Below are 15092 nucleotides of genomic sequence, written 5' to 3'. Positions count from 1 at the left end.
TTCCAAGGCGACAGGTCCGTGCTGCCCGAGCCCCTCGCACGGGCCGTTGTCCCCTAGCGCCCCTCCCGCCTTTCCGACAGGGCTCGCGGATAGCGCAGGCGCCCTTTTCATGAATCAAACTGACCTTTTTTTTAAATTAAAAGTGCCTTGTGACGAGCCAATCATTGGTCACTTTGCTGCTGCGTGAGAGGCGGCCAATGAGCTGGCTCGTTGTTGATGTCAAGCAGAGTTTGAAGGGAAGTTGGTGTGTGTTTGTTTGTCGGGGGGAAAAAAAACAAAGCGACGGAGAGACGGAGCCCGAGCGATCGCGGTTGGCGGCTGCTGGTGACCAGAATACCGGGCGGCAAGGGCTGCGGGGAAGGAGCGGCGAGGGCTCCGGAGAAGGAGCGACTGAGAGGAGGCGGACGGAGCGGGATCACGACAGGGAGGAGGACTCCCGGAGCCGCCGGCAGCGAGAGGCCGAGGCGCGAAGGCGGAGCGACCGGTACGCCGTCACCCAGAACCGGCGAGAGCGGCTGTGCCAGTGCCGAGATTCTCCGCCCGATAGCGGATCCGAGGAAGAGGCCGCTTCGGCTTCGAGTCGGACCGAGGCCCCGAGGGATGGGAGCCGGAGTTCTGGGCTCGGGATGAGCCCCGCGGCGGGGAGGCGGCGCGGTCGCTGAGCCCAGGTGAGCGGAGCCGGGAAGCGGACATTCCGCCAGATCGGCGCTTAGCCCCCGGTGTGAGGTGACCGTTCCTGCCTCTCTGTTCAAGCTGTTGTGATGAGGGCTGTGCTGGGCCCATTTGGTGGAGGCAGTGATTGCTGCTGCCGTCGCTGGTAAAGAGTGACCAGTGCCATAGTTGGGGTGTCCCTGATGTTTGTGACAGTTGAGTATTTGGGGCCAGCAAACGGAGATTTTCCCAGTGCGAAGACTGAACTGATGCTAGATAGTCACTGGTTTGCCTTGAGTGTTGGGCTGCTTATATCAACATTGAGGATAACTGACTGGTGACACTAATTGGTGAGATCACCAGTGATGAGCACTTCCACAGGTTAGTGATATCACCAGGGAGGGTGACCTTGAGCTGTGAAGGCCCGGTCATAAGAGGGAGATTGCCAACGGGATCAAGGGTTATGGGAAAAAGTGGGAGAATGGGGTTGAGAAACTTATCAGCCATGATTGAATGGCAGAGCAGACCCAATGGGCTGAATGGCCTAATTTCCACTCCTATGTCTTTATGATCTTACAGCCAGTTAGTAATGTCAGTGTAGCAATTTACATGACTTGTAACTTCTGCAGGTCAGTACTGTGTTAACTGAAATTTTTGCTAAGAAGATGTATAGTGAGATTTAAGCATCAGCACCTGCTGAATAGCTGTAATATCAATGCCATATTACAATCAGTAGTTATTAATATTTATCATCACTGTATACCACTGATGTTACAGTCCTGTTGGCACTGCAACCATGACCCTAAATAGTGCTTCTGGCATCTCAAATTAGGCCTAAAGGTAATTGGTTACAGTTGGTGTGAAAATGAGGCTGAACTTTGGGATCACACAACACGTTGTCATTACAGGTTTCTGCAGGTTGAGTTGAGGAACTGCAAATGTTTTAAAAAAAACATAATGAAAATTATGTACAAGCCTCCAAACAGTAGTCAGAATTTGGGGTGCAAGATACACCAGAAGCTAGAAAAGGCATATAAGAAAGGTAAGGTGACAGTTATCATCAGGGATTTCAATATGCAGGTGAACTGAGAAAATCAAGTTGGTAGTGGATTACAAGAAAAGGAATTTGTGGAATGTCTGAGATGGCTTTTTGGAACAAGGTGACTCCATGGTTAGCACTGCTGCATCACAGCACCAGGGACCTGGGTTCAATTTCAACCTCTGGTTTGCACATTCTCCCCTTGTCTGGGTGAGTTTCCTCTGGGTTCTCCGGTTTCCTCCTACAATCCAAAGATGTGCACATTAGGTAACTTGGCCATGCTAAATTGCCCATAGTGTTCAGGGATGTGTAAGTAGGTGCATTAGTCAAGGATAAAATGTAGGGTAGGGGAATGGGTCTGAGTGGGTTACTGTACAGAGTATTGGTGTGGACTTGTTGGGCCGAAAGCCCTGTCTCCACACTGTAGGGATTCTATGGACCAACAGTTTGTGGTGGGGTCCACTGCAATTCTAGATTTAGTGTTGTGCAATGAGGGAGCTTAAGGTGAAGGACCCATAATATGATAGAATTTACTGTACAGTTTGGTCGTAGGAAGATGGAATCAGATGTAACAATATTGCAGTTGAATAAAAGCAACTACAGAGGCATGAGGGAGGAGCTGACCAGGAGAGGAGCTAGCAAGAAAGACAGTGGAACATGCAAAGGCAGGAGTTCCTTTGGGAGACATGGTAAAAATATATCCTAGGAGGCAGCGTACTAAAGGGAAGATGAGGCAACCATGGCTGATCGGAGAAGTCAGGGACAGCATAAAGGCAAAAGAGAACACATACAATGCGGTAAAGGGCAGTGGGAATTAACCTGACCTTGATTGTTGGTAAGATTTTGGAATCCAATGTGAAGAATTAGATTTTTGACTACTTGGAAGTGTATGGTAAAATAGGGCAATGTCAGCATAGTTTCATCAAGGGGAGGTCATGCCTGACAAATCTGTTAGAATTCTTTGAGGTGGTAACGAGCAGGTTAAACAAGGAGTGTCAGTGGATGTTATCTACCTGGGCTTCTGGAAGACTTTGACAAGTTGCTGCACTGGAGGCAGCTGAGTAAGATAAGGGCCCATGGTGTTAGTGGCGAGCTGCTAATATGGATGGAAGATTGCTTTCTGCAAGACAGACAGAGAATGGGGGAAAGAAGGTCCTTCTCAGGAGGGCAGCCGGTGACTAGTGGTGTTCTGCAAGAGTCAATGTTGGGACCACACCTTTTCACTTCATTTTATGCATTAATGATGTAGGTGAAGGAACTAAGGGTATTCTGGCTAAGTTTGCAGATGTTATCAAGATAGGTGGAGGGATGTGTAGTATTGAGGAGGCCCGGAGGCTGCAGAAGGATCTAGACATGTTAGGAGAATGGACAAAGACGTGGCAGCTGGAATACAATGTGGGAAAGTGTGAGGTCATGCACTTTGGTAGGAAGAAGAGGCATAGACTATTTTTTACTAGGGGAGAAAATTCAGAAATCTGAACTACAAATGACTTGTCAGTGTACTGTCCATTTTATCTATGTATCCCAATCCTGGAAGTCCTTGTCCAGGATTCTCCTAAGGTTGAGTCAGTAGTCAGGAAGGCAAATACAATGTCGGCATTTATTTTGAGAGCACTTGAATATAAAATCAGAGATATAATTCTGAGGCTCTATAAAGCTCTGGTTAGACTGTGTTTTGAGTATTATGAACTGTTTCGGCTCCATACCTCAGGAAAGATGTATTGGCTCTGGAGCCGGTCCAGCAGAGTTTCACAAGAATGATCCCTGGAATCAAAGGCTTAACATATGAGGAGTATTTGAGGACTCTGGGTTCATACTTGGAGTTTAGAAGGATGAGAGAGGAATCTAATTGAAACTTAAAGAATACTGGACAGTGGACATTGGGAAGGTGTTTCCATTGATGGGAGAGAACAGTCTTCGAGGAAAAGGAAAACCCTTTAGCACGGAGCTAAGGAGAAACTTCTTCAGCCAGAGAGTGGTGAATCTATGGAATTCATTGCCACAGAAGACTGTGGAGACCATGTAATTGAGTATATTTAAGACTGAGATGGGCACTTGATTGTTAAGAGGATCAAAGGTTACGGGGAGAATGGCACAGCCGTGACTAAATGGTGGAGTTGATTTGATGGGCCAAATGGTCTAATTTGTGCTATGTGTCTTATGATCTTATGGTTCTATATAAAATACACAATGTATTTTTTGCTGGTCTGCTTTGGCATCATTTTATGCATGTTAGTTGTCATATTCCAGAGGAGAACCATCTTAAATTGGATTAATACTAACATACCTGCTAACCTCTGCCCAAATAATATTTAATCTTTGAATATTTGTCTATCTACATACATTGCATTGGGTGAATAATTTGTGCAACTAGAGGTAGACTACTCTTGCTTTCTTCAGAGTTTGACATCCAACCTATCTATCTACAATACCATATAAAAGCAATGAGTTTTCTTGTGTATGTTCAATCAGTCTATGTACTTTGTTAAAATCAGCATGACTGCCTCCTTTTTTAACTCAAAAACCCTTGGCTATCGTACTCTTTGGTTTTGTAAATATTATCCATGGAATTTTGTTTTGTATTATTTTGAGAGATTGGTTTGACTGGTTGTATATTTAGGAGAGTTTAGAGGAATGGGGATTTAATTGAAATATAAAATTCTAGCAGGGTTAGACAAGCTGGGTATTTCCTCAGGCTGGGGAATCTAGAACCAAAGTGTCCCTTTCCTGAAGTGTGATGTGCAGAATTATCCACAAACTGAAGCCTAACGAGTGATTTGCAAAGCTCTATCAGACACTGTTTGTATCTACACCTTATAATAAGTACAAACAGCCCATGTGCTTTTTAACCATTTGATCCATCGTGTCTGTGCCAGTCATCGCACATCCAACGAGTCTAATTCCATTTTGCAGCACTTGGCTCGTGGCCTAGCATGCTATAGTCTTTCAAGTGTTTCTTTAAATGTGTATTAATTGTTTTGAGGGTTCCCACTTCTAGGACCCTTTTAGATGGCGAGTTCAGATACCCATCACTCTCCAATATCTATATATTCCTTAGCCATGAGTATCTGCACTTGTCCTTAAACATTTGCTATATAATCTCATTTGCAAGGACCTGGCCTCTAACCTTGTAGATATTTTAATCTGTTCAGATGTATTATGACACACCTCTTGAATAGTGGACGTAGCAGGCCTTTTGGCCTCAGAAGTAGGGACACAACCACTGCACCACAAGTGTTTACCATGTGCTGCACCTTTTAAGGATTTGGACGTATTGACAATAAGGCCTTTCTGCCCATCTGCACTTTTATTTATTTATATATAAATGCTGTCTTTTTAATTTAGTTCTCCCAAGTGTATCTCTAAAATCTTCTCTTTGTTCAACTCATCTGCTTCTTCCCATTGAATATAATTGTATTGTACCTTGCATGTTTTTCTGAAGCCTATCACATCACATATACAATTTTGCCAAACTTTGCATTTATTGCTGTCTAAGTTTCTGGCATTTATATTTTTTAAAAAAAGAGAAAATAATGGATCTAAAACTGATAAGATCATTGCTTGCCACATTCCAGTCTGAAAAATCAGCCTAGCACTACTTCCTGTTGCTAGAACAAGTTTGTATCCATACTACCCCGTTCCCTTTAAATGCCATGGATTTTCATCTTAACAAATATCCTGTGGGATACCTAGTGTTGAGTGCTGTTCAAAAGTTGATACATAGAACATCTATTGAACTATCATGATCAACTGTCCTTGACTCAAGAAATAATTAAATCACATCTGTCGTGACTTTATGATGCTGCCATAAGAGTTGCTTTCAGCAGCCTTCTCAATTTATCCAGTTACACTCTCAAAATGTATAGAAGCACACTTATAGAACTCCCTGTTCCCACATGCTATTTAAAATATACCATTTAGTTTCTATTCTGTCTCCTCAATCTTTCTTAAAAAAAATCAAAGAATTGTGCCAAACTTCTGTGGTAATTTCATTTGTCAGTGTACTGTCCATTTTATCTATGTATCCCAATCACTTATGGTGACTGCCTTTGTTACCTCAACTTCACTATCCCAATGAACTGGCTGTGTTTGTGTTTTACCCTCCTGTAAATTTGAGGTCATCAAAAAGTTTGCCTGTGTCCTAATACATACCCTCCATTCATCTTTCAGCACTTGTTCAATGACTTAGTGTTTAAGTAATATCTTAATTTGAAAATGATCAATCATTGTTTTCAAATTCATCCCTAAATCTGTAATCTGCAGTTCCACAGCCCTTTGATATCTCTGGAGTTTACTGAATCTAGCCTTTTAAGTATCCTTGATTTCAATAACTTTAGCATTGATAGTTGTGTTTTCAGATGTCAAGACTCTTAGATGCAGAATAAGTTCCCTAAGTCTTATTGCCACCCTTTGATTCTTTAAGGCATTCTTTAAAACCTACCTCTGACAAGGGTCAACTCAAATGTCCCTTTGTATACCTGTACACACCATTATGCAACTGTGCAAGGTACTGGCGAGACATTTGGACTACTGTGAGCAGTTTTGGTCCCTTTTATTTAAGGAAAGATATTATTTCATTGGAGGCATTTCAGAAAATGTTCATTAGGATGATTCCTGGTATGGGAGAATATCTTGCAAGCAAAGGTTAAACAGGTTGGGACTTCTACTCATTGGAATTTAAAACAGAAGATGTGATCTCATTGAAACTTGGATTCTTAAAGAGCTTGACAGGGTAAATGGTGAAGGACATTTTACTTCATGTGAGAGTCAAGGGCCAGAGGGGACAGTCTCATAATTAAAGGGTGCCAATTGAAGACTGAGATGAGGAGAATTCTTTCATAGTCTTATTGCAGAGAGCTGAGATAAAGCAGAATTATTGTGTATATTGCAATGCTGAGACATATTTAATTAGTAGGAGAATCTAGAATTATGGGGGAAAAGGGCAGGAAAGTGGATATGAGGTTCAGCCTTGATCCATTGAATGATGGAGCAGCCTCAAGCTGAGTGACGTACTCCTGTTCCTACTTATGGGCTTATGTAGCAAATTCACTTCTGTGAAGTGCTTAGATATATTTTTATTATGCTTAAAATGCTATATAAACACAAGCTGTTGTCCCTAAATTTGCCAGAATATGGTTTTAATATTTAAACTAATTCTATACTCTAATCTGATAATCTAGAATTTTCTGACAGTATTTTGAGTCCAGTTATAAAGAAGGAGAGTTGTCAGTTACAAAAAGTGCCTTTGATATGTTACTGCTGGATTAGTCAGATTACTTAAAGTTGGTATGGAGTATCAAAATGATAAAACTTCCTTGGAATGCTTTTGGGGAAATTTGTTAAATCACTTTTGCCAGTGGTCTCCTGTGCTGATATCCGTTTCTATGACATTCTTTTCGGGCCTTCGCCCTTCCACTGCCCCTTGACTTTGTTTTGAGCTGTTGCCCCTGCACGGTTTAAGTTTTCTTGGATTAAATTGTGGAAGGTTCCTTAAGACTGTCACGGTTGGGTTTGCTGCATTGAGACAGGAGTCAATGGCATCCATGAAAGGTTGCAGAGGGTATCAGACCACCGCAGACAAGTCAACACTTGAGTTAATTGTGAGCTGTGCGATTTATGAGCCTTGCCCACGGTCTTCCACTGGAGCTTTGAAATCTCATTGCTTTGTTTTCTTTTTAAAATTTTCCACAAAGAGTTTGAGGCTTTTCATAAAGTTTATAAGATCGGTGGCTTCAGTTAATACACAGCAGACAACTTGTAGTATTTATGGCTGATCGTGATACTCTGACCATGAAAACATAAGATGTAGGAGCACAATTAGGCCATTGTTTTTACCATCTTGATGAGCTCAATGACTGCAGATGCTAGAAACCAGATTAGTGGTGCTGGAAGAGCACAGCAGTTCAGGCAGCATCCGAGGAGCAGTAAAATTGAAGTTTCGGGCAAAAGCCCTTCATGCATCCTCGGATGTTGCCTGAACTGCTGTGCTCTTCCAGCACCACTAATCCAGACATTGAGCCCATCAAGTCTGGTCCATTACCTGATCATGGTTTATATGTTTTACAACCCCATTCTCCTATCTTCTCCCCATAACCCTTCATCCCCTTACTAATCACAAACTTTTCTATCTCTCTCTTAAATACTCAATGACTTGGCATCCACAGCTGTCTGTGGCAATGAATTCCACAGATTCAACACCCTCTGGCTGAAGAAATTCTTCTTTCTCATCTCCATTCTGAAGGGTCATCTAGAGCAAAAGGGACTAGTCTGAGTGATCACATTTGCTGGGTTCTAAACATTGTAACACATCAGACAGCTTTTATTCACATTCTCTGAATTGCTAACAGTCTGCAGTGGAAAGTTAGTGAAAGATGTGTAAAAACCAAAAGTCATGCATTTTCTAGACTATTTTAAGTTGCAAATAACATGTATTTAATAAACTGAGATCCAACCTTTTATAGGGTAAGCTTTTTGTGCAATTATTTGCATTTTGCATTTTTTTTTCTAGCTGCACAATTTTCTGTTTTTCTAGTTCACTGTAATTTCTACTGGATGACTGAACCCAGAGATTGACCTTGTCTTTCCTCTAGGAAACAGTAAATGAGTGAGTGCTATGCCATTGATATTTGGAAGAGATTACATATAGATAGGATTTCCTTTTTTGATTCTACAAAGCTTTTATCTTTATTGATCTTTGTTGGAAAAAAATGCAAGTTGTGCTTTTTATATTAAATATCTTGATTTTAAAGGGTATTAATTTATGAGACAGTGGTTAGGTATTACTGCACAGATATCCAAGACAATTTTTGGTATTGATTTGTTTAAGTTTTACTGTGGTTCTATTTAATCAGTAAGCTATTTAGCTATGTTTTGAAATACTTGGAAATAATTATTTTCTTTCCCTGCACAGAAGGTAAAGATATAACTGCTCTCACAGTGTCGCGCAGAAGAATGAAAGATGACTTGAAATATTCTGTCTTGCCACAAAAATGGAAATTCGATGTGGCGGCTTACTTTTTAGTTCCAAGTTTGACTCTGGAAACATTGCTCAAGTTGAAAAAGTGGAGCGACCTGAAGGAGAAGTGGACTCAACTCCCAGCGGTGGCAGTACAGGCACAGGAAATTTAGGAAATGTGTTAATTACTCCAGATTGTGAATTTAATGTATGGACCAAACCAGACTGTGCCGATACGGAGTTCGAGAATGGTAATAGGTAATTTAATGAGTTTTTTTTTAATGTATTTGGAATAGTTAGGAATTTTGTTGCTAGGTTAAATTTGCGTAAAACAATTGTCATTTATGGTGTCATTGCTTTTACATGAAACTTTGGAAACTTGATTTCATTACAGGTGGAGCTATGGAAAAAATGCAGTATAACAAGATGCATCTGATGATAATAGGCATTACAGGAGGGAATCACCTTGTGGCACATTGGTTTGTATTGAAGGGAAAAGGGAAGAGAATTTCAGTATATTTTAATCGCTAACCCCAAGTATAATCAGTTTTCACGAACATTCACCAATAACATTTAGTCAATGGATTAGATTGTAAATAGTTCAAGTAGATTACTTATCATTTTACTTCATTGGACACAAAGTGAAGACCAATTATAGTACTATTTACAAATTAAAATTTACTTTTAAGTTCTTACTACATGCCCATCATTTTCCAAGTTTTAAAAATTAATTGCTTAGGAATTGTTAGTGCCAGGTTTTTTTATATTCCTGTAAATGGTGAGTTTATCAGAGTGTGTTTCAAAGTCACATGAGAGCAGTACACACTATTTGTGATTTTATTTTTATCGTTGTGGTCTTCACTTTATAAACCCATTCAACCACAATGCATGACTTTGTCTTCCTTTTGAGTAGAAATGTCCTCAATTTTAAAATGACTTTTGAGATTCTCTCTTTATGAGGGTGACATGGTGGCTCAATGGTCAGCATTGCTGCCTCATGGTGCCAGGGACCCGGGTTCGATTCTAGCCTCCGGCAACTGTCGGTATGGAGTTGACACGTTCTCCCTCTACCTGCATGGGTTTGTCCACAGTCCAAAGATGTGGAGGTCAGCTAGATTGGCCATGCAAAATTGTCCATAGTGTCCAGAGGTGTGCAGGCTAGGTGGATTAGCTGTCAGAAATGCAGGATTACAGGGATAGCATGGGACTGGATGGGATGCTCTTCAGAGGGTCAGGGTGGACCACACCGAAATACCTGCTTCCCCTATATGGGGATCCTGTGATGATTTTATGAGTTGCAAAAGGAAGTGAATCCATGATCTCTGATTTTGATGATAAGTCAAAGTCAAATAAGGTCAAATCTTTTGAGGGGCTGTATGGCAGGAATTCTGGTCTCCTGCCAAGATCCATAATCAATCCTAATATGTCTGTGACTATTTGAGTAAAGCATAGTCATAACAACATAACAAAAAATGATCAACCATTTACACAAATTACAAATCCACTTGGAGGTACTTCGAGATTTTCTTTGTAGATTTAGGGCCTATTTGACTCATATGCCTTACCAGGCACTGATTCCCTTACGGAGCTTTACTTCTGATCAAGACCTGTGAAGCCATTTGTTCTGTCCATTTTCTGGATAAAAAGGAGCCCCAGGTCCTCAAGATTTGAGTAGAAAACATTAGAAATGTAGATAATAGGAACAGGAGTAGGCCATTTGGCCCATCGAGCCTGCTCCACTGTTCTGTATGATCATGGCTGACCATTACCATTGGAGTACCCCTGTTCTTACTTTTCTCCATACCCTTTGATCCCTTTAGCTCTAAGAACTATCTCATCAGTTGATGAGATCCAGGAATAACAAAAGCTAGTAATGTTTGTTGGAAGTATTATGTTACTGCCAAGTAATTATCACGAACAACAGACTGAATATGTATGCTCTTCAGTCTTAGGATTGGTTTAAACATTGAATAAGCAATATAATTGTAGATCTACATTTCCTTAGCTGTCTTGATGCTTAAAATAGTAAATATTAATTTGCTTTCACTGAACATGGATTTCAAACAAAAGTATACTTGCTATAGTCTCAATTTCGCCTAGCTTCTTGTGGTAAATGTTTATAAAATCTATTGTTATTGGTAATGTTGTATTCATCAATCTTACATTGGACTTATCTTTACAGTGGGCAAATCAAAACTTGCACTGATAGCTATGTTATTTTTCAATGGCATGGTTACTAGACCACATGAACATCTAAACCAAACTCTTTTCATATCAATAGTTGAGATTCTCCTTTGATTTTGTAAGATTTTCACTGATCAAAAGTATGCTGAGATAGTGATGGTTGCAGAATGTTGTACTATCCAGTGCTATCTTCCTTACAACACTAAAGGTCTCTTGATTATTCGTAACATTTATTTGAGCTCAATTCAAAGCCTAATTTAATTTGAGTGAGTACAATTAAAGCTTTTCAAAGCTATTGGTATCGCCCCTCCTATGCTGGTACCACTGGTACTAGGGCGGCACAGTGGATCAGTGGTTCTGGTTTCAGTGATTCCAGCTTGGGAAACTGTCTGTGTGGAGTTTGCACATTCTCCCTATATCTGCGTGTGTTTCCTTTGAGTGCTCCGGTTTCCTCCCACAGACCAAAGATGTTTGGGTTAGGTGAATTGTCCATACTAAATTGCCCACAGTGTTCAGGGATGTGTAGGCAAGGTGCATTAATCAGGGTAAATGTAGAGTAATAGGGTAGGGGAACAAGTCTGGGTGAGATACTCTTTGGAGGGTCATTGTGGACTTGTTGGGCCAAATGGCCTGTTTCCACACTGTAGGATTCTATGATTCTTCATTAATGTAGCTGATAACTTGTCTGCGAGGTGTCTGTGGGACTTGAGAGGGAGTTGAAACTTGCAGAGTTAAGACAGTGTTTAAAATGGTGGGCGATCTTGCACCTAATAATATTTGATCAACCTTACTGGGTTGTTATTTGTTTTATGGTCAATGAGTTTGTAAGAAAATAACTTTTCAGTTACATTGGGGGAAAAATCTGTTGATCTTTTATGCAATGCAGTAAATAGGTGAGGAATTTAAATGTGAAAGGAATGAGGCATGAGGCTTGATTCATAATTTTCAATGCTTCATTGTTATTTTTGCATTTCAATTCTGACCTCTTGAGAATCATTTTGGCTATTTAGATAGACTAAAAGAGTTGGAACTTGAAACAATGGAGAACAGTAGGTTTACTTAACATATAAATAGGGGAAAAAAAGAGGATAAATACCAGTTGACAATTTTCTCCAGTTACATAGTTTTGGATGAACCAAGGGTGTCACTGTTAAATTGAATAAGCCAGATCTCGTTACATGTCAGGAATTAAACAGTTGGATAGGTGGCTGGCTGGTTTGAGCAATGCACACTGGTTTGCAGAACTCCTTCAAGTAAGATCTGAACCTACTTCTTTCAGGACTACAGATTACTACCTCCAGAAGGTAGATAATTATAGTGGTCAGCACCAGGTATCATAATTATATGGGACAAGCTGCACTAGAGGACATTTTCTTGCCTGTCATTACTTGTTATGCAAACACGTTGGAGTGTGCAGAGCATGTGAAAGAAGTTATACAAATGCATCTTTTTATTTTAGCTGATTCTAAAGTTTGTCTTAGTCATGCTTGTGTTACAGTAAACTATTTGCTTACTTTATCTCAATGGCAATGTTAAAGGAGTGAATAATTACAAGATTATGAAGACCAATAATTTTATTATTGCGCACACTGTCACTGGAAAAGTTTCATAGCAAATGGGTTTGCGGCTTTTAGAGTTATATAACAGTTCTCACAAAAGTTGCCTATGATTAGTAATTTCCATTTTGCCCAGAATAGTAGAGCTATTTGGGACAGCCTGTGCATGAGGAAGAGTGAATTCAGAATTAAGTTATGGAACCATGTCTCATGGAGAAAGTGGAATGAGTCAGTATTGATTCATTCAAATTTAAGTTAGCTAGATTTTGTTCAGAAAATAGCACTCATTATTCATTATGTTAATAACATTAGATGTAAAAAAATAAAGTATGGTTAGAATGGCAGGTGACTTTGGATGTATGGTTCCCTGAAACTTTCACCTCATTTCATATCAGTTAAAGATTAATTGATGGAGATTGTTTGCCTCAATTACTCAGCAACTTTATTTTGTTTCACATGACTATGAAACTGATAATAATATGTGGATTGTGAGACATTTTCTCTTCCAGCAATTCTGATGTTCATAACAAACTAAGTAAATTTAGATTATTTTCATGGATATTTTTTCATATTCATTGATTGGGACTGATGAACCCAAGGAAAGAATTGGTTCAGCATCATCAATATTTTGCTAAGAAGCTTTTTTTATTAAGTTGTATTCATGATCTGACATTTGAATTCATGCAACATATTGACGATAACTTATTTTGTCTTTATCTTCAGGTCCTGGTTTTATTTTAGTGTGAAGGGGGGAATTCCAAGTAAAGTTATTAAAATCAATATCATGAATATGAATAAGCAAAGCAAACTGTACTCACAAGGAATGGCCCCATTAGTTAAGACTCTTCCTGGAAGACCACGCTGGGAGCGGGTGCGAGAAAGACCAACATATGAGGTATGGAAATTTTGGAATTAGTGATCTTGTAGAAGTGTTTTTTTTTGCATCTTGTAGATTGTAGTGTATAAGTTCATCTTTGAAGCTTTGTAAAGGAGCTAGGATGGAAGCTTTCAGCTAGAGCAAACAGTTATTACCTCTGGTTTGTTAACTGTGCGACATGCTACCGAGGCAAGGAATAGAGAGAGAGAGCAGTTGAACACGTGGCTACAGGGATGATGTAGGAGGGAGGGATTCAGATACATGGATAATTAGGGCTCATTCTGGAGTAGGTGGGATCTGTATAAACAGGATGGTGTACACCTGAACCAGAGGGGTGGGGGTAGGTTTGCTAATGATCTTCCTGAGGATTTAAACTAATTCAGCAGAGGGATGGGAAACTGAATTGTAGCTCTTGTGTACAGGAGGTTGAGAATAGTGAGGTCATGAATAAGGCTTTGAGGCCACAGGAGTGTACCGGCAGGCCGGAAGGTGGTTTGAAGTGTGTCTACTTCAATGCCAGGAGCATCTGGAATAAGATGGGTGAACTTGCAACATGGGTTGGTACCTGGGACTTCGATGTGTGGCCAGTTCGGAGACATGGATCGAACAGGGACAGGAATGGTTTTTGCAGGTTCCAGGGTTTAGATGTTTCAGTAAGAACAGAAAATGTGGTAAAAGAGGGGGAGGTGTGGTATTGTTAGTCAAGGACAGTATTACGGTGGCAGAAAGGAAGTTTAATGAGGACTTGTCTACTGAGGTAGTTTGGGCTGAGGTTAGAAATAGGAAAGGAGAGTTCACCCTGCTGAAGGCCTCTGAAAAGTTCCAGAGATGTAAAGGAAAGAATTGAAAAGATATTTCTGGATAGGAGTGAATGTACCAGGGTAGTTGTTATGGGTCTTTAAGTTTTCTAATATTGACTGGAAACAGTATAGTTCGAGTAACTTAGATGGGTCGTTTTTGTCCAGTGTGCGCAGGAGGATTTCCTGATAGGCCAACAAGGGGTGAGGCCACATTGGATTTGGTACTAGGTAATGAACCAGGTTAGGTGTTAGATTTGGAGGTAGGTGAGCACTTTGGTGATAGTGGCCACAATTTGGTTGTTTACTTTAGCAATGGAAAGGGATAGCTATACACCACAGGGTAAGAGTTATAGCTTGGAGAAAGGCAATTATGATGTGATTAGGCAAGATTTAGGGTGCATAGGAAGGGAAAGGAAACTGCAGGGGATGGGCACAGTTGGAATGTGGAGCTTGTACAAGGAACAGCTTCTGTGTGTCAGGCAGGGAGGAAGTGGTTGAGTGAGGGAACTGTGGTTTACTAAAGAAGTTGAATCTCTTGTCAAGAGTAAGAAGGGCAGTTATGTAAAGATGAGACATGAAGGCTCAGTTAGGGCGAATGAGTGTTACAAGTTAGAACTAACAAAGAGGATTGATGAGGGCAGAGCAGTAAATGTGATCTATATGGACTTCAGTAAGGCATTCGACAAGGTTCCCCAGGGAATTCTAATTAGCAAGATTAGATCTCATGGAATACAGGGAGAACTAGCTATTTGGATACAGAACTGGCTTAAAGTTAGAAGACAGAGATTGATGGTGGAGGGTTGTTTTTCAGACTGGAGAACTGTGACCAGTGAAGTGCCACAAGGATTGGTGCTGGGTCCTCTACTTTTTGACATTTACATAAATGATTTGGATGTGAGCATAAGAGGTACGGATAACACCAAAATTGGAGGTGCAGTGGACAGCGAAGAGGGTTACCAAGATTACAACAGGATCTTGACCAGATGGGCCAATAGGCTGATAGAGTTTAATTCAGATAAATGTGAGGTGC

The 15092-nt window shown here is 40.5% G+C and overlaps 1 protein-coding gene across 9 annotated transcripts in view; it reads left to right on the top strand.

Annotated features, from left to right (window-relative positions):
- Window positions 1-213: 213 nt before the first annotated feature.
- The window catches only part of agbl5 (AGBL carboxypeptidase 5), a 119258-nt gene continuing 104379 nt past the window's right edge, over window positions 214-15092 (top strand). For 7 of the 9 annotated variants that reach the window (XM_060854046.1, XM_060854084.1, XM_060854056.1 and 4 more), the window contains exons 1-3: window positions 214-668; window positions 8601-8903; window positions 13109-13280. In XM_060854046.1, the coding sequence (XP_060710029.1) occupies window positions 8680-8903; window positions 13109-13280 (396 nt within the window). In that variant the 5' untranslated portion in view covers window positions 214-668; window positions 8601-8679. Of the gene's footprint in view, window positions 669-8600; window positions 8904-9039; window positions 9125-13108; window positions 13281-15092 lie in introns of those variants that run through there. The other 2 variants (XM_060854065.1, XM_060854075.1) reach the window with 2 other exon arrangements.

Source organism: Hemiscyllium ocellatum, chromosome 3, assembly GCF_020745735.1.
Source record: "Hemiscyllium ocellatum isolate sHemOce1 chromosome 3, sHemOce1.pat.X.cur, whole genome shotgun sequence".
NCBI lineage: Eukaryota > Metazoa > Chordata > Chondrichthyes > Orectolobiformes > Hemiscylliidae > Hemiscyllium > Hemiscyllium ocellatum.
This window is presented reverse-complemented; position numbering and strand designations above follow the sequence as displayed.